This window comes from Limanda limanda, chromosome 15 (assembly GCF_963576545.1).
Source record: "Limanda limanda chromosome 15, fLimLim1.1, whole genome shotgun sequence".
Taxonomy (NCBI): domain Eukaryota; kingdom Metazoa; phylum Chordata; class Actinopteri; order Pleuronectiformes; family Pleuronectidae; genus Limanda; species Limanda limanda.
In genome coordinates this window covers 1,372,066-1,392,826 of record NC_083650.1, presented here as the reverse complement: position 1 = coordinate 1,392,826, position 20,761 = coordinate 1,372,066, and the positions used below count along the sequence as shown (strand labels likewise).

General features: G+C 40.0%; 1 protein-coding gene across 1 annotated transcript; it reads right to left on the bottom strand.

The window, feature by feature from the left end:
• Positions 1–1,404: 1,404 nt before the first annotated feature.
• Positions 1,405–19,999, bottom strand: LOC133020960 (cadherin-1-like). The gene is made up of 12 exons (XM_061087734.1): positions 19,954–19,999; positions 17,235–17,327; positions 10,561–10,649; positions 9,502–9,837; positions 8,686–8,826; positions 8,186–8,341; positions 6,452–6,596; positions 5,930–6,102; positions 4,267–4,395; positions 3,606–3,791; positions 2,861–3,105; positions 1,405–1,615 (listed from the first exon to the last, which is right to left on the bottom strand). The coding sequence occupies exons 1-12, from the start codon at positions 19,997–19,999 to the stop codon at positions 1,555–1,557; spliced, it is 1,800 nt and encodes a 599-aa protein (XP_060943717.1). The 3' UTR covers positions 1,405–1,554.
• Between the last annotated feature and the right edge of the window lie 762 nt (positions 20,000–20,761).

Here is a 20,761-nt window from a genome sequence, read left to right as displayed (position 1 = left end):
GTGGATATACTCTATGCTGATTGAGAAATGCGTGGGTAAAGATGCCATATATCTGTGTATACTCTGCACTTAACTACTGAAAGCAGTAATGGATATGGTCCTGTGTATTTCCTCTTTGTTGCGAACTCGACATTCTGATGAAATATCTGTTGACTGCTGAAGCTGATGTCCTCTGCTGTTTCCAATCTGTTCAGTTTTGTTACATGTGGAATTGTGTGCCTATCAAATGTGTGAAGTGAGAAGTGTAAAAAAAACTTGTTTTTTCCCCATAGCTTAAGATGATGTCTTCAAATGTGAAAACCCTGAATAAATGAGTATTGAAACAAAAATGCACATGACTCACTGTCATTGGGATTGCATTAATTGCCACTGAATGGGTTGATGAGAAAAATTATACGAGTCATCAGTTTTTGGACTGATGAAAGCACTGTCCACCACCATCACTCCCTCCAGGGGAGTTCCACAACCTGAAGACTTAACAAGCAGTACTAGAAGCTGTACTGTACACATTTACAGTACAGCTTCTAGTACTGCTTGTTGTTAACATGTTTTATGTCAGACTTTCCTTTTAGAAGCATATGGCCATACATCTGATGATACAAAACCTTGTTCAAAGTCTTATTCTAGCGGTGTTCACAAGGATGTTATCAATTTGCCTTGGGAGATCCTTCCAGGAACTACTGCCCATACAACCCAGGAAGGAAGGGGGAATCTCTATCCTGACAGGATCCAACTTGTTTAATTGTAAGATTCAGCACTGTACTGAAACATTGTCAGACTTAAAAATAAATGTAACTAACCCACAGTTGTGTTTCATATCTCTTTACTGTCAAAACCTGTCCACAGTTCATGATGTTCTACATAATGCCCAATGTTGCTGGTGCATATGGACCACCTCTCTGAACTGTTGTTTCGTACAGACACTGAAACATAAGGTCAGAGATTATGATGGGTTATGCTGCTAATAGAGTTTAGAAACTCACTTCTTGTTAATTCCATACCCTCTGAGGTCTTTACTTGTCTTCAGACCCAACGGATGCTGACCTCACCTATATCTGACCACGTCGAATAGGTTGTTAGCAGTTCAATCAGCAGAGACCTGGGCGGCTGTGGCTGAGGGGTAGAGCGGTTGTCCTCCAACCTAAAGGTCGGCAGTTCAATCCCCAGTCTGCCCCATCTGCATGCCGAAGTGTCCTTGGGCAAGATGCTGAACCCTGAATTGCCCCTCATAGAATAACAAAGTGCTGCTAATAGACGCACTGTATGAATGTGTGTGTGATTGGGTGAATGTAAAACTGTACTGTAAAGTGCTTTGGTGGTCATCAAGACTAGAAAAGCGCTATACAAAACTATTTATCATTTACTTCAACTGAAAAATAAAATGTTATTGCTGTGCACAAAAAAAGGGTAAGTGATGTCAGGAAACTTAAGAACTCATCATAATAGAAAGGGTGTGAAGCTGACCATAGTATACTCAGTCTAAACACTGGTGGTGGTTGATGGATGGAAGAGAATGGAGATCGGGAGAGGATTTGAAGGTGATGGAAAGTAGACTCAGCTGGGCTCAATATGGAGACTGGAGACAATTGAGGATGAGGACAATCGCAGCAAATCACTGAAATGACAGCAAGCAGCATCTGAGAGGTGATCATCTAAAGCTTGACAGCAACATCATTATTGGCTGATTAAGAAGATGACAAAATCTTATTGGATTACTGAAAACACCCACACTCAAGCGATTAGAAACCGCAGGGAAAGTACAGTCTTCCTGAATGAACTTACAAAGATTCATGCGAGTGTCACAGATGTGAACTGGGACTGCGGGACGATGATGAGATGTACATGAGTGGTTTTCTACCGGTCATGCTGTAATTGCTGTACACCAATATCCAGTCAAGGGCTGCAACCAACAACTATTTTGATAATCGATTAATCTGGTAATTGTTTTTGATGCGATTATTTATCAGATAAGACAAAGCTTCATTCCATCTTTTCTAGCAGTTCTTTTAGAAAAACTAATTGCACATCTTCTTGTGCAATTATCTTTGCATAGGCATTAAGATGTCTGCAATCAAATTATGAATATAATTCCACTTTCAGATGTCTACAATTTAATTCCGAATAGTCATAAGTAAATATCTAAAATGTATCTCTCTTGACCACAGCTGCCTTCTCTCTCTCCTTGATGAACCGGGAAAGCATCAGTCATTTAAAGTGTGAGAATATTTTACATGAAAGACAAAAAGAAAACTTGCACATGACACAGCAGCATATCACTGTGGTGTGATCCTTTAAGCTATTTACGATCCCCTGGTAAACCAAGAGAAAAAGTTATCTTCAGCTCTGACATGTTCTCTCCTCATGTTCATACCACAGATATTTTCCTGCTGAGCCAAACAAGATCAGCTTTGCAGCAAAGAGTCTTCTTTGAAGGCATTCATGTAAATTGTTTCAACACTTTCGACAAATTGGAAAGTACTCTTGTCTCTGCTGTATTGTTAGCAGTGTTCGTCTCTGCCACTTTTCAAAAGCTTAGTTCAGAGAAGAAACAGCGTTGTCACATGAGCTACACAAGGCAGTGCTGCCCCCACCTGTGGAAACATTGCTGCAGTGTGTGCAAATTAGTTGCCAACTATTTTTATGATTGATTAAATCAATTAGTTGATGCAGCCTTGATCCTGACTGAGTATTACATATCACTGTGCTGTCTTTTAGTGCCTTACTCTTTTAAATACGAATCTAGTGAAACTAGTGTGAACAGCGTTTTAAACTTTACAGTCTAATTTTCTGCAACAGGGATTAATGTGTTTTGATAAATGTTCAAAGTAACATGATATTATTTTCATCGGTTTTCTCTTACATGACTGTCTGTTTGCGTGCAATGTCCGGATCAGAAGCAATGTACTGCACCACGTCACTGTCAACAGGACGGTTCTCCCGTTTCGAAACAAACTTTTCCAGTGGTTCAAAGACTGGAGCTTCGTTGACATCCTGCACGTTCACCACAACTATGGCTGTGGCAGTGGGCAGTGGAGTAGCAAATGGGATGTCATTCTCCACTGCAACCAACAGAGTGTGCTTGCGGATCATTTCAAAGTCAAGACCCTGGTTGGATGGAGGAAACAGTACATTCATTTATCAGATAACAATCTTACATCTTGTTCTGCTGTACTACACAAACTTGTTAGAAAAGAGTAAGCCACTTGAACACTGCTTCTTCATTACAGCAACAGGTCACCGAACAGTACATGTATATTTATATGCTTTTTGATGCTTTTTTTATTCTTAACGACCACTCAAAAGGCTTTATACTATAAATCATACAAATTCATTAAATTCTCACACATTCATTTAGTGCGTATTCATGAAAACTAGCTACACACTATCACATAGCATTCACACTCCATCAGGGTCATTAAGGGTAGAGTGCCTCGCCCAAAGGCATGCGTACTGGAGGAGCCAGGGATCAACCCAACTGTGATCCACACTGAGCATAAAGACTCAACAGAATCTCTATGGAAACTTTCTATAATCGTGTGGAGTTGAGGGAGGAACTACCCAGTATAGGTGTAATGTTTGCTTGAGAATTCATGCTTAGGTCCTACCTTGGCAGTAGTAATGATCCCTTCCTGTTTGTTACTTCCTGTTGTGACTGTGAACAGGCCTCCAGGATCACCATCAACAATCTTGAATTTGGCGTTCCAGGCTGGTGAATGTGGCTCATCACGATCTGTTACCACCATCGTAACGACCAGAGCGCCCACTCTATTTTCTGGTACCGTTGCCTCATACTGTGAGAAAGCAAGGGATATGTTGAAAAAAGCATAGTTCCCTGACATGAAGGTTTATTTCTTAAAGATACCCTCCTACTTTTGATTTGTTGTCACATGTGAAAAGTGTAAATGTAAAATAAGTACTATCCAATCATGTCCTAGACATTCAGAACCTAATCTGAAAAAAATCATTATTTGTTGTTCATCACTAAAAATGATTATGATCAGCTACGTTCTCCAGCAGTAGCCTTATAGTTGACCATGTATGAAGTCAATGTGCATCAAGCCCAGGTGACTTGCTGTGATTACAAAGATGTTTGTACTTGTACTACATGTCTGCATGACGGCTGCAGATTTAAAATTGATTTCCTAATTATTTCTAAAACACTGAACTGTATTTCAGACAGAAGTAAAAAGAAAAAGAGCACACTGCTTGGTGACAAGTGGATATCCTTGCAAAGCTGTGATTGACCTGTTTGTCAGTTTTACTTACAGTGGACTGAGTGAAAGCTGGAGGGTTGTCATTGCTGTCTGATACAGTGATGATTACTCTTGTAGTTACAGTCAACCCTTCTCCCTCCATGTCTGCTGCCTCTATCACCAGAGTGTGCTTTGGGTTTTTCTGTTGGGGAGACATACAATTAATGTAACTGATTGAATGGACATCTCAAACACTATCATTCTCTGATCATAAAACACTAAATCTTTACCAGGCCTGACATAGTGAGGAGGTAGCCTGACGTTGTCAGACTCATTATTCTAGTCAGAATATGAGTCTGAGACCGCTCCATTGGGCTGTGATTATGGGGCGTGTTTCAACCGAACCAGGAAACCAAGTGCCTCTTCGCTCAATTGGATAGACCTACAACCAATCAGAGCAACGTAGTATGTGACGTCTGTCAAGCGACGCATAGTTGTTATCAGTTGTCTGTTTCATGAGTTTATTCACTCTCTAAATAAATCAATGGAAATGCTGCAAATGCCGCTCGTATATCCACCGGAGGCAAAGCCCCCAGGAAGCAGCCGGTGACCAGGGCTGCTCGTGAGAGCCCCGGCCGGCGGCGGCGTGAAGAAGCCCGCTACGGATCTCTCTCAGAGCCTCGCGACCGGCCCGGTACCGTTACCGGCCCGGGACCGCGGCTCTGACAGAGATCCGTCGCTACCAGAAATCCACGGAGCTCCTGATCCGCACGCTGCGCTGCAGAGCTCCGCTGTCATGGCTCTGCATCAGCGAGGAGAAGAAACGGCAGCTAATCGTTTTTTTCAAGCATTCACTTCCTTGTTGCTCCAACATTAACAGCGTCCCAACATGTGTCTTTTGTCTCATATGTGCTGAGGAGCGTAGCGCGCCCCCCCCCCACTCTCTTTTTATGTATATGACTGCTTGTGTGGCCGCAGCATCGGGGCCAGCTGATACATTAAACTTTTTATGAATCCCGTAGGAGGACGGCAAAAACATCTTCTCGATCTACAAAAGCCTTGATCGCGTTCCTCTGTCCCTCTTTCAAAATGAAGGCGCTGTCGATGTCTGCTGAAACAGACTCGATGGCATCATCGATACATCTCAGCTCATAGATATAAACACTATATATGTCTAAATATGTCTCAGCTCTCCAGCGCTCTTTGCTGACGTAGTTGACTACGTCACTGTAGATCATCTGTCAATCATCGTATAAAGCCCGCCCTGACGATCTGATTGGATCGAACCGCTTCGGTTTTGAGCATAGTTTCTCCCCAACGGAGCGACTCCAGACCGAACTTCCCGAACAACAAATGTTGTGGGCGGGGCTAAGTTCGTCTGGCACCCAGGCTAGTGAGGAGGGGTAATAATAATAAATCTCATTGCTGTGTCCTTTGTCCAAATACCTGCAAAACAGACTTTGTTTTTGTGTTCCACCCTTGTTAAACAACTTCTCCTGCAAACCCAGAATCTGCAGTTTCATCAGTGGAATCATATGCATCCTAAATATTGATTCCCAAATATGGATCAGTTCATCTTTACAGCCCTACCCGGCAGCCAATGACAGACAGCTCTTATAATTGGTAAAGTGGCTACAAGACCAACAGAGGCTTCGTACTAATCTAACATATCTAAAATGATGAATGCTAGCACAGTTGAAGTAAAATGCTAATACAGTACGTTTTAAAATACTCACCTCTCTGTCTAGCCCACGGGCATTGACTCTGATTGCTCCAGTGATTGGGTTGATCGCAAACAGTGGGCCACTGGGGAAGACTGGATCCAGGCTCAGAATACGGTAACGAACAATTGAATTGGCATTACCTGGCTCGTCCATATCTGTGGCCAAGACCGTTATCACCTCAAAACCTGCACAAAGGTATTTTCAGAAATGTGAATTTAAGTACAGAGGTGTCACAACGTCAACAATTTACATCTTCTATATTCTGCATAATCAAAACACTGATCTGATCATTGTTAGCATGTATGCTTAATTTCAAATTATTAATAATTGGTTACATTCTTGAGATTTTCTATTTGCCACCCTTTAATTCTCCCATTTTAAATATACTGTATGGCTATAAGAAACCTAAATCAGTGAATAATTGAAGTGAGAAAACCACAAAAATATCAATGCTGGCACAGAGTATTACTGCCAGCTCTTCTCTGTTAAATGTAACTTATTTATCCAATCATAAATGAAAGTATCTCACTGTACCTGTTGGTGAGGATTCAGGAACTTCTCCCAGAAATGTATCTTGAACAAAAACAGGTTTGTTGTCATTCTGGTCTATCACATTCACTATAAAATCCATCGGCTCCTCGGCATTTCGTGACCCCTCTACCGCAGCATGTGCTTGTAACTGCGAACAGATACATTTGAATCATAATACAACACATGTAAAAATAACTAATGTACATGATTTCATTCAGGGGGTGTGAGGTATATTACAGCCATGAGTTTTACACTCAGTAGGCTGTGTAAAATACTACTAGCAAGTAAACTTTACACCACTGTAAAATACATTTAAAAGACTACTTTTCAAATGCATTAAGAGGGAGAACATAACTAACTTTGTTTACAAGACGTCTCCAGAAGGCATTTTGATTATTGTTCAATTATGTAATTTTTTAAAGAAAAGTAGTGGATGTGTAAACCCAAATGCAGGTAGGCTTTACTGCCTGTTGTTTACTTCTCGATTGCACATAGTGATCTGAGTATTCAGAATTTTTTTTCCACACATTGTATAATTGATATAATTTTCAAAAATGGACCAAGGTCCCAATTTTTTTTCATCAGTAAACCAGTCAATAACCCAAATTGACTTGGCTCCAGAAACAACCTCCCTTTTACAGAAGTATTCAGACCCCGAGTTCAGTACTTTGTTGAGGTTCCTTTAGCAGCAGTTACAGCTTCAAGTCTTCTTGTTTGGGATATGAGCTTCAAGTCTATACACAGTTTCTATTGGGTTTATGTCTGGATGACACTGTATAAATGTGTGTTTAAATGCAACACAAACTGTCCTGAAGACACTCCAGCTTTGTCTTGGCATCACGATTAAAATCATTGTCCCGCTGGGAGTTTAACAGTCATGTCAGTCTTGGGTTGTGTTCACTCTGAAGCCGGTTTTCTTCAAGGAACATATTCAAGGTGCAACACTCTGCTTTCAAAAGTATCTTGTACACGGTCAGGAGGAGCCAGACAATTATTGTCTTCCTTCTTGTCCTCTCGTTTTCTAGTGGATTTTAAACAACATACGACCAACTCTATAAGCTGTTGCTCCTAGGGCCAACAATTGCTCTCGGGTTTCCTCTCTAAATTATTTACACATTTGCTGCATGTCCCAGTGTCAGAATCCTTTCACATAAAATATAGACATACTTTAGACAGTTTATCTTCAGGTATTTTGATATTTTGTCTATTTGAGTTTGAGGTATCTACTAGATAACTGTAGGGTAACATTAAGTGCTGCCAAAGCCATGTAGAGTGTGCTGCCACCAGAGGCACGTGCAGTGATGTCAATGTTACTTCTAAGCAGGATAACTATTTCAGTACATAGCTTAGGCATCAAAATGAGGCACTGAAAAATATACATTGATTTTCCACCTCCCTGTCTCAGCCCGCCTTGGTTAGTCAACTTGACTGGACATGCAGCTCTAGAAGAGACCTTTGGTTCCAAACCTCTTCTGTCTCACAACTAATGAGATCCATATGCTCCTGGGAAGACTCAGCTTAAGAAATGGTTTCATAACAATGTCCTGATTGAAACAAATTTATCACAAACTGTCTATAATGAGTTTTTGGTTCACTGCTCCATGTTCTATTAAGGGCTATTGAGTGTAGATGAATGTACTTTACTGTACTTGGACGTCATCATAAAATGAAAGTGAAAAAAAACACACAATTGAAAAAAAGTGTAGATATAAAACTAACATCAAATAGGGTGCTTACCGTGTACCTGGCCTGCTTCTCTCTGTCTAGAGGCTGTGTCAGATACAAAGTACCAGTAAACTTGTCCATTGTGAAAAGGCCGTAGGGAGGCTCATCAGCTCCTGGACCAGTGATGCTGTAATATATCGTCTTCACTGTATCTTCACTAGAACGGATCTGGTCAAAACACAACAGGTGTGAGTTATACAATTCTCACTGAATGTAACCATATTTAATATATTACAAAACCATTTACATTTAGTAAGAAGAAGTGCTAAGTTCTTTGAGGTTTGCTGCTTTAAAATTTCTGGGCTAGAAAAACAGAGACTGGCTTAGCTACCATATTATACATTCTGATCAAGTAAGTTACCTTGTGATCTCAACCTTGTTAAATCACATCAGCCATGGTGCACCAAAGAACGTAGTTGTCATTATTACAAGGAAAACATCTCTTTTCTGCAACCATTGTTATTAGAATTTTTTTGCATTTGAGATTTGATTGTGCAAATTGTTCACCTTACCTGAGATTCTTTATGGGGATAGGGTCCTTTGTGATTTTCAGGAACATTGATGGCAGGAATAACCCAGTCTCTCTTCCTCCTCTTCAATCCAACAACAGACTTGGGGAATTTCAGAACAGGCACCTCTGGGGTGGTGGCATTCTATAAAAATGTACATACATTTTATGTACTATAGGGTTTGTTAGTCTAACAAGTGTCTAGATAGACAGTCTATAAAGAAATCCTGAAATCTTACAGAAGGCGTCAACTAGCCATTACTCTCCAAGGAGTACGCCAGTCCCCCCCTACAAACCAGTGTGCACTGGGATAAGCTCCTTCCCCAAGTGACTCTGCACCCATACACGGTATAGATGCTGGATGTCTGTGGTGCTAAACCCAATCACTACTCCTATCCTCCTCTTCAGATTTATAAGAAACCCACCACTCTGACCAACAACTTCAGGCAGCATATGCTCAGACAAGACAAGTGGAGCATAGGATGGTTGATATTAAACTTGCTGTGCATTTATCATGGGAAAGAAATGTATTTTCAGTGGAACTGTCAGACTCTCAGTACAGCCATGACTACCTAATATGTAAGGGCTGCATTTCTTCCCTGTGCGCAAAAATCTTTCAAATCTGCTATGAAGCATTGTATTGCAAACCTTCAGAGAGACATAATACTGAGTTTTTCCCATTCAAACACAGACAACGTTTTTTAAGGAAACAAGTGTTTGCATGCAATCTAATTTCAATCAAATGTAATTCTTTAAAATCATCTTGTATTTCTCAAATTTAAATTATTCATGCCCAAACCAACAGGGCCTCTAATCATACCTCTGTATTGTTAGCAGAGTCCACTTCATTCAGGTGGTGCTGATTGTTGTGGTGTCTTTGCTCTCCGAGGTGATGCTCAACCTTTCGCTGGTGTTGCCCATGTTGATGCCCATGAATTTTCCCTTGGTGATGCAAATGGGAATGACCATGATGATCTCCCTGTTTTTTCCCTTGAGTTTTCTGATGGTGATGCACGTGGTTATCCCCTTGGTGATGCCCACGGTGAAGTCCATGGTGCACTACCTTGACAGGAACTGTCATTTTTTTACCATGCGAGTTCCTAACATGGATAAAGAAGTCAAGGTGTCCTTCATGAAGAAAAACCTCCCTCCCTACCTGAATGAAAAAATAAATCATCAGTGAAGGTAGACATACAGGTAACACTTTGATTTATCATGTAAACTCTGTCAACTGAACTGCACTGACATTATAATGATATTCACCGCCAACATGGCTGGGGTAAATATACCATCTAATGTTTCTCTTGTAGTGGGCTTTGTATGCCCTCATAGTACGACAAGAAAGGGGTCCAGGTTCTCTCAAAGCTCTATATGGAACCTTTCAGAGTATATCTGATTTTCTCCAGTTTCAAGAAAGACATGGTGTCTCTAATCCATCTACTGAATGTGGGAGGTGTATGTTCCCTCCATAAGAGTAGTATCAGACGTCTGGCAAGCAGAGAGGTGAAAGCTATGACAACATGGGCCCTGCCCCTGAGAGAAGGCTGGGGTAAATTTAAAAGGGATAATAGCAACTGATGTTGATGTTCATCATCTAAATTGCAGGACAATATAAAGTGTAGGTAAGGAAAGAGACAAGAAAACGTTCACATACTGGGCGTTTAAACAGAGCTGATGTGGTGTGAATCCTCGAATTCCGTTATATTCTGTATAACGATATCCCTCATAATTTAACTTTCTAAGAGGCTAAACTGTGTTTTCAAAATAGAGATCAGATGAACATGCAGGAATTACAGCATTATAATAAAAAAATAGTATAATGAATTTTGGAATCAGAAACTACTCTTTTTTGGTATGTAGTCTGTCAAAGTCTGCTCACCATCAATATCCCATCTGGATGTACGATGAAACGTCTGTCATTACTGATGACGGAGAATCTTGTGGGGTTTGTGCCGTCATTGAAGCCCACTGGGATTGAACACAGGAAACAATTAGTACATGCAGAGAAATCAATCTGCAAATTCTCAGTACATGACAAAGTATTATTCACTGGATAAAAAACACACACACTAAGCTAAATATCATGTGGAAGTGGCAGATTGTCATAAATGGTTCAATTAGGGCTGCATGATGTATGATAAATGTCTACTTGGAAGAGATCAAGTAAAAACAACTTGTACAAAAGGGTCATTTCAGTTCATAAAATAAGATGATAGCTGCCACATCAGCCTCCTAGAGTCACAACAGTTCTATAATCGGTTACATTTTCATTTACAGCATATGAACCAGCCACAGTTCACAGGACTGTCAGCACCCAGGATGGTTAGCTAATTTGATTTGCTAAATATGGCTATGAGATGTAAAGCAGTTTGAGATACTTGTTATTTCAATCCACTTACGTACTTGGTCACTTTGAAATTTGAAAATAAAAAAATGATTTAGATTTAGGCCAGGCCAGTCATGCAATTTCTGACGGAATATGGTAAAGAAATGTGCAGTCACGTAAAAAAAACCTGACTGGTGCAGCAACATGTTTTATCAGTTGCTGTAAGAAACACTCAGGCAAGCTTAATTATAAATAAAATTAACATCCACCCTTAAATGTACTTATGATAGCAGATACAAGTCAAGTGACTCATGGGCTTACAAATGTGTGTTTGAACACTGAAGGTAATAGGAAGTCTTTCAGTGGTCAGTGCTCATCTCAGTACTGACTGTTGACACACCTAATATGGGAAAGTCAGTATGTTTCCTGTGAACAGACTTGCTGTTGAAAATGTATCCCAACATGGGACTATGTCAGACGAAGATCACAAAAATGTATATTGATGCGGTGTGTACTCATGCAAAGACAATGTCGGTCTCCGTAATTTTAGTTGATACAACCAATATATCAGTAACAAAAAAAAAGAAGAATATAATTGTATTAAATATCAGGTCACTCAAAATCCTACATACTAATGATCTGATTATTGACCATCAGATTGATTTAATATGTCTAACTGAAACCTTTCTGCAAAATGGTGAATATGTAGGTTTAAATGTAGCAGCACCCCCCACCCTTAGTATTACTCATATTTCTCAAAGCACAGGCAGAGGTGGAGGGGTTGCAGCAACCTCTAAATCTGAGTTATCTATCAACCCTTGACCTAAAGGTAGTTACAACTCATTGGAAAATCGCATCATCAGCCTCATACAAACAATCCTGAAATCACATAAACCAGTTCATCTTGTTATCATATATCATCCGCCTGCCCCTTACTTGGAATTGTTATCTGAATTCTCTGAAATTCAATTTGAGCTAGTTCTTAGGACAGAAAAAAATCTGTATTGAAGGTGATTTCAGCATTCATGTAGATGTTGCTAATGACAGCCTTAGTTGAGCATTACTCATCGCTCATTAATAGACTCAATTGGATTTAATCTCATGTTTAAATCACACTCTTGATCTTATTCTGACATATGGCATAGACATTGAAAATGTAATAATATTTCCCCAATCCCTATTCTGTCAAAACAATTTTTAATTACATTTGAATTTAAAATCATTGACGAAACTGATTCTGGACAGAAATTATATTATAGTCTGTGTTTATCTGATACAACTGTGAACAAATATAAATAACTGCTTCCTTTGACACTAACCTCACAACCATGTCTCAGTACAATACAGTAAAAGTTATCAAACTTCACTTCCACACTGATAACTTTGTTAATAGTACAGCAGCCTCTTTACAAACAACCCTTGACCCTGTCGCCTCTCTGAAAAAGAAGAAAGCAGGTCAGAGGTGATTAGCTCCATGGCAAACAAGTGTTTTACATCACAGAAGCTGGAGAGGAAGTGACGTTCCAGCACCCACTTCCTCTCCAGCTTCCTTGATGTATGTTTTAAAACTTCTCACCTAGCCTGAAAAGGTAGCCTGATAAATTGCAAGAAAGCACTTAGAAATGCTAGAAACTCCTATTATTCATTATTAATAGTAAAAAATAAGATCAACCCAGGTTCTTCTTCAGCACTGTAGCCAGGCTGACAGAGAGTCATAGCTCTACTGACGCATCTATTCCTCTAACTCTGAGAAGCAATAATTTCATGAACTTCTACCCAAATAAAATAACCATCAGGGGAAAAATCCACCACCTCTTCCCCATGAAAAGCACAGATACATTGTCTAATACAGAAACCAAATAACCACCTGTAGCACCAGATCTAAGTTTGGACCAATTTTCTTCAATTCATCTTCCTGAACTGACTTCACTAGTTTCATCCTCTAAACCAACAACTAGTTTTAGACTCTGTCCTAACTAGACTTTTTAAGGAAGATTTCCCCCTAATTGCCAGTTCCATATTAAATACGGATAATATGTTTTTGTCAACGGGCTATGTACCACAAGCTTTTAAGGTCGCGGCTATTAAACCTCTACTTAAAAAACAAACTCTTGTTCCAGATGTTTTAGCTAATTATAGACCCACATCAAACCTGCCCTTCATTTTCCAAAATCCTTAAAAGGGCTGTTGCTAACCAGTTGTGTGATTACTGAGAAAGTAATGGTTTGTTTGAAGACTTTCAGTCAGGATTTAGAATCCATCCCAGCAAAGAAACAGCACTGTTCAAAGTTACTAATGAACTTTTAATAGCATCAGATAATGAACTTGTTTCTATACTCGTCCGGTTGGATCTTGGTGCAGCATTTCACACCATAGATCATATGATTCTGTTACAGAGACTAGAACAACATGTAGGGATTAAAGGTAGAATAGTTTAAATCATATTTATTAGATAGATTTCAATTTGTTAATGTTAATAATGACTTCTCCATGCACTAACAAGTTAGTCATGGAGTTCCACAAGGTTCTGTCCTTAGACCAGTGATTCTCAAACTGTGTGGCGCGGAGGCATAACAGGTGGGGCGCGCGAGCGGGAGGGGGAAATGTGAGGAGGAACTAATGTTATAGCCGAACTAATGTTTTGATGTCCGCATCTCTTAAACGGCGGAACAGTAAACAAATCTTTCTTTCGCCGTAGCCAGGGGTCGGCAACCCGCGGCTCTGAAGTCGCATGCCGCTCTTCGGCCCCCCTGTGCAGTGTTGTGCATGATCTCGCATATTTTTCGCGAACGGTGAACTTTACGAATCACTTTTCATATGTTGAACGATAACATGAGGGAACGTCACGTTTATTTGTTAAATCATCATCGTACCAGGCCAGCATGAAATACCAGGAGTGGGTGTGTTTGTGTGCGCACTCCCACACAGCGCACACACACAGGCCCCCCGGGGCTCTGCCCCGTTCCCACTCACTCGCTCAGAGACACACGTTCACGTGAAGCAGCCGGTCAGTGACAAACAAGACACAGTGTTCAAAAACCAAGTTGAAAAGAAAGTACGATGAAGCCTGTTTTGCTCTTGGGTTCACAGTCAATGAAGGAGGACATGAGGAGAGACCAGTGTTGAATGTATGTCTGAAAACTCTATAAGAACCAACAAATTAACTAGTCCCTTAGAAACATTACACCCCAGTCACATGCATGTGTTCTTTTTGGTTGAGCATTATCAACAATCAAGGTGATTATAATTGAATACATTTTTGCTCTATTTTTTTACAGACTGATGGAGGAATAAAGTGATAAATGTCACCAAAAGTACCTCAATTAAGTTGAATTTAAGCAAAGTCATTGCACTTGTTTTTTATTTGCACATCAGAAATTCCTGAAAGTAATCTGAATTTAATGTTCATGTGTATGTTATGTAAATACAAATGTAAAACTTGGCCCATTTAGTCATCATTTTGTTGGGGCAGGGAAATGGATGGGGCATTAAAAATATTCTAGCTCCGAAGTGGGGCATGACAGAAAAAGTTTGAGTACCACTGCCTTAGACCAATACTCTTTACCTTATATATGCCCCCGTTAAGCAACATCATCAGAAAGCACCACATACACTTCAATTGTAATGCAGATGACACAAGGGCGGCTGTGGCTGAGGGGTAGAGTGGTCGTCCTCCAACCTGAAGGTCGGCGGTTCGATTCCCAGTCTGAACCATCTGCATGCTGAAGTGTCCTTGGGCAAGATGCTGAACCCTGAACGGCCCCCCATAGAATAACAAAGTGCTGCAAGTAGATGCACTGTATGAATGTGTGTATGAATGGGTGAATGTGAAACTGTACTGTAAAGCGCTTTGAGTGGTCTTCATCAGACTAGAAAAGCGCTATATAAATACAAATCCATTTACCATTTACCCAGCCGTACATATTTATAAAGCCTGATGAATCCAATCCAGCAGGAATGTCTCAAGAATATCAAGGCCTGGATGACCAAAAACGTCTTACTTCTAAATTCAGACAAAACTGACCTTAAACATCTCAGAGAAACACTGTCTGACCAGATAGTCACCTTGGATGGTGTTAGTTTGGTCCATAGCTCCACTGGGAGGAATCTTGGAGTCATGTTTGATCAGGACATGTCATTTGACCCACATATGAAATAAGTCTCTAGGACTTGCACCTGCGCAATATTATGAAAATGTCTCAGAAGAATGCTGAGAAACTCGTCCATACTTTTGTTACCACTAGACTGAATAACAGTTATTCTTTAATATCAGGATGTCCCAGTAAGACTGTGAAAAGCCTCCAGAACCCTGAACAATCAAGCCCTTCAAAGACCTCATAACACCATATTGTCCCAATAGATCACTTCGCTCCCAAAACCCAGGCTTTCTTGTGGTTCCTAGAGTCTGTCAGAGTAGAACAGGAGGTCGAGCCTTGAGCTACCAGGCTCCTCTCCTGTGGAACCAGCTCCATCTCTGGGTTCAGGAAGCAGACACCACCTCTACTGAGTGAGGCGGCTGTGGCTGAGGGGTAGAGTGGTCGTCCTCCAACCTGAAGGTCGGCAGTTCGTTCCCCAGTCTGACCCATCTGCATGCCGAAGTGTCCTTAAGCAAGATGCTGAACCCTGAATGGCCCCCCATAGAATAACAAAGTGCTGCGAATAGATGCACTGTATAAATGTGTGTGTGAATGGGTGAATGTAGAACTGTACTGTAAAGCGCTTTGAGTGGTCATCAAGACTAGAAAAGCGCTATATAAATACAAAGACATTTACATTTAAGGTTAGACTTAAAACATTCCTTTTTGATAAAGCCTATAGTTAGGGCTGGATAAGGGGAGTCCTGAACCATCCCTTAGTAATGCTACTATAGGCCTAGACTGCTGGAGGAACTCCCATCATGCACTGCGCACTGAACACTTTTCCCCTTCTTTCTGTCTCACTGCCCCCACATTCATTGTTTTATTTTAATACATGTCACCAACTCTGTGTGTTTCTCCTCCCATAGTTTCTCTCTCTTTCTCTCACTCTTTGCAGGTATTTCCGACTCCCGAGCCGCAGGATAACAACAATTATTGTTGTTGTTATTATTATTATTATTATTATTAACAATAATACTTATTTATTAATTATTATATGTATTCTTGCTGCTATCATTAATAATCAATAAAATCTGTATACTCTAATTGTTTTCATTCTACTAGTCAGAGCTGAAACCTGATGGTGCACAACTGTTCCTGGTCTCTCTCTCCTCTGTCGCCCCCTCTTCTCCCCTGGCCCCTATCTCTCTCTCTTGTCTCCCCTCTTTTCCACCCATCTCTCCTCTCCTCCCCATTTTTCCCTGCTCACCCTAGCCGGTCGACGCCGATGACCCAACACTGAATCTTCTTTTAATAAGGGAGTTTTTTCTCTCCACAGTCGCTATAGTGCTGCTCATTGTGGGAACTGTTGGGTTTCTCTATAAAAAATGTAAGGTCTTGACTTTCAAGGTAAAGTGGCTTGAGTAAGTGTGTATTATGATTTGGCGCTATACAAATAAAATTGAATTGAATTGAATGGTCAAAATGTATTTTAATACTACTGGGGCAGTATTCTCAACTTGGAATCACTTTTTTTTTATGGTTATTGTTGTCATAGATTATTGTTGTAATAGAACCTGTTAAAAGCCAACAATGCTTATTAAAATGGTATATGGCTGTAACAAAGATTTATAGAGCACTTTTCTAGTCTTGTCCACTCAAAGTACATTACACTACAAGTCACATTCACACACATTCACACAGAGCTTCTTTATACATAATTTCACAAACATCATTCAGACACATAAGAGCCACCAAGGGCCATCAAGGCCTACGTTTTTTCCTTACAGAACAACATTTTGCATGCACGCCGTTCACCTGCCACACATAACACAAGACGAGACATGATGCGCACAGCCAGGACATCAGGGTTAAAGTGACTGGAACAAGAAAAGCACACACACTCCAGCAGACAGGAGAGAAGTTCTTCCCGCAGATTGTGACACAACGAAACCTAACATATGGCTGAGAAAATATATGTATCACTGTGATTTGGGCCTGGATATTTTTTTATAGCTAAAATGTTCTTCCTTAAATGCACAGACCGAAAATGATATCCAAACATGCAGACAATGAATGTAGAAAAGAAATGAACACTCGAGCCTAATTCAGGTCCTTGTGTGTGAGAGCAGCTTCCTGGATGGTTCTCACCTCTGCCCAGCCTTGTACCCCGCTCCAGGTGCTTTCTGGTCACTTGAATCCAGGTACACAGTTTGGCTCCTCTGTGGTCTCTAAAGCTGAGGCCTAGAAGAGAAAACCATAGTGTCAGTTAATCATAATCCAAATCATGGAAAATGTGTTATCGATCACCAAATATATATATATATACATTAAAACCAAAGATACCAGAAAAATCAACACTCGAAACAATTTATTTGACGTGTATTTAAGACAGTCTGCAGCCTGTTACCAGGTGGCAATGAAGATGCTTTGTCTTCACTTCTGGACTGCACCCTTGTCGTCCATCTATCTATACAGTTAATTTGTTTTACATAATGGAAATAGATAGACATCAAAAGATAAATTCCAGCCGCAGCTGGAAATCTTACCTGAAAGACGATTAATAAAATGCACACAGCCATGAACCAAGTGAGAGCCATCTGCTCATAAATCATTTGTCTTTATTCCTCACAATGACACTAACCCCCAAAAAACTGATAGTCATTATAAGTATGTCCCTTAAATTGTTGTGGCTCCGTTGTCTTCCTTCATGAAGCTGGTTTCAGTGAGAGGGATTCCAGCTGGACAGAAATGTATCTGCTGCAGTTTCTGAGCTGAGTGAGCGGCATGATTATAATCACCAGCCAGCCCCCACCCTGCATCTAGATAAACAACAGTCACACATCACATCCGCACAGAAACTAGACAACCTCAAAAGTGTCTGTCAAGTCATGTGTGTGAAACCAGCCAGCAAAGTTCTCAAGTTTTAGGTTCCCCATTTTCATATAAATATCTATGATGTATTCACAGTAATGTCAGTATGTGTCTGTGCAAGTTACTGTTGTATTCAGCGTGTCATTCAACATCTCATAAATCATCTACTATAACAATACATATAAAAAAATAATTTATATTATAAATTTGTTGTGAATAACTTATATACAGTTACGGATTCAAGCTCAATGAATTTCATTTAGCTTCAAAAGCATGTTCAGCGTGTAAAAGACATACAGTGCTAAAAACCTTTGAAATATCTATTACAGCAACAGATCATAAATCAGTTTGGTTTTTACCCAAGGCTGAAGTTGTGAAGTGAACATCGGGAGGGGACAAAAATCTCACAACTCCTTATGCATGAACCAGATGAATTTTTATTTTTTTTGTTATTAGAAACAATGTTTAATACTGAATTATAAGTCTAATGTATGCTTGGTAATATAAACATGCTTTTGTGTATTCTATATAACTGAATATGTATATAAAAAAAATGTAAAATACAATTGCATAAGTATATCAAATTATATAAAATGTACATAGATATATTTAAATTAGCATGTATACATTAGACCTAAGACATAAGACAGCAAACACATTAGGGCCCACAATGTGTTTGTATGCTTGAAAACAGAAAAGCAAAGCCACAAGCAACACACAAAATATGATGTATCCGCTGCTGTTTTTGTTGTTGTGCTTAGAGTTAGGGCTAGTGACGTATATTTCTGGTCAGCCGAGAGGTTGATGTGGTTGTAGAAGTTGATGATGAAGGAAAGGAACGCGGACCCAATACTTACAGTATAACAGAGTTTATTACACAGAAGTTTCACAGGTCAGGACGAGCTCTAGAACTCGGAGAAATCACACAGCCAAATGGTGAAGTCTGACAGGCCATGGTCAAACACACATTATATAGAGAGGTTAGTTCCACCCACAACTATGGGTAACATGTCATCTCACCTAAGGCCTCCTAATAAGGACGTGTTTAGTACATGAAGATGAGAATACACTGGTCAAAGATTGTCCCTTCACCTCTAACCATTTGCTGGACAGAGGTTATTCCCTAGGTCAAAGGTCCTTCCAAAGAAGGAAATACCTACTTAAATAAACAACTGAAAGACTCTCGGAGACTGTCTGAGTCACCAAAATAAGCATCATATATATCAGCCTGTCATTCTATTTAAACACATACTAAAGTTGCTTACTCTAGTGAGTACACGACACTAGCATTGGCACTGGCCTGTGGAAATGCAACTGTGAATCAGCACTAGCAACAGCCAGGAACTGGAACTTGGTTCGCATGGTGGAAAAGGTATATAGGACAAACCCTATGCAGAGCTGCCAGAAACAGTATATGAGCAGCACTTCACTGTATTTCCTTAATCGCTCAAAGTTTTCTAGTGACTATTTTGGAAGGCGTGCTTTTTTGCTTGCCGTCATCGCAAAACGATTTTATCAACGAATTTACAATTCATTTTATTGGAGGGGAAAATTTGACCATATTGAAACATGTCTTAATTGTGGATGAAGCCTGGTTTTGTTGATGTGAGGGTAAAGAATAGTAAGTGAAATTTAACTCTGATTTTAAACTCCGACACACACATTGGTAGTTTGACTCATTGCAACCCAAACTTTGTCACAGGTAAAATGCTCAGACCTCAGTATGGTGTACAGTGTGGTGCCTTTATGAAGAAAGAGAGAATACAAACAATAAAGTTTGCCCCATGTTCTGTACATGCAGGATATATACTCACTGCACACACTTGCCTGTACAATGCCCTTCGTGGATGAGGTTTCTATGACCCCAAGCTGGTGCAGCTTCTTTATCTTTAAGGAAAAGGTTTAATGCACTTTTGCAAGCACACGTATCAATGTCCTTGACTTTGCTGGCATATACAAAATTTCTAATAATTGAGCCACCTTGGAAAAATTGTACCTGAGATTCTCAGACATTCTAAGAATCTTCTAGGAAGATTTACCATGGTGTCTATATGGGGCTCTTTCATAGAATATCTGACCCTTCCTCAGAATTTCTCCATATTTCCCATTTATAACAGTAGATGTAGCATCTTGATGAAGGAAAAGGCTTAGAAGTGGGTGCATTAGTGTTGTTTCTTCCTGCTATCGGATGTTCTCTAATTACGTCTCTTTGTAGTTTTTTCTGGACCGCTCTACATTTCATGTTGTTATTTACCTGCTTCCTCTTGTCCACTGACTTATTTGTTTTGCATCTTTTCTTTAGGTTTACCATCTCTTAGGTCTCTTAGGTCCTGAGCTTCTCACCTGTGTAGAGCAACTTTGAAAAGAAGAAAGATAGCAATAGACATATTGTCCAATGAGGGCATAAACCTCAGAGTAATCTTGCAAAAAGGAGAGAAAAAAAAAACACTATCTAAACTAAATCTGAGTTGCTATGGTGGAATGGACATTTACATGCTGAAGTGAGAATGGCTGTTCTCTTAGATATGACATCTTAAGAAGGGACTGGGGAACTAAAACTTTTTTCAGCAAGCCACAAGGTGGTTTTCCGACTTGTCTCACACTTTTGATTTGAGAAACGCTTTTAGGATTGATTTCACAATGATAACCGTCAACAACAAAAATGTTTTTGTCAGTAGTCCTCAACTAGGATACGTTTGGTTTAAAACAAGGTGAAACATCATGATTGACAGCTGAGACTGACTCACAATTGGCTAACCATGAGCATCAGCGCGACATTTTTGAAGCAGGTCCATTCCTCGACT

Coding starts and splice junctions, on each gene's coding strand:
- LOC133020960 (XM_061087734.1), bottom strand. CDS start 19,999: ATGGTAAATCTTCCTAGAAGATTCTTAGAATGTCTGAGAATCTCAG. Junction 17,328..19,953: donor AGAATGTCTGAGAATCTCAG/GTACAATTTTTC, acceptor TTTCTCTTCTAG/GCCTCAGCTTTAGAGACCAC. Junction 1,616..2,860: donor GCACGCAAACAGACAGTCAT/GTAAGAGAAAAC, acceptor CTGTCATTTCAG/TGATTTGCTGCGATTGTCCT.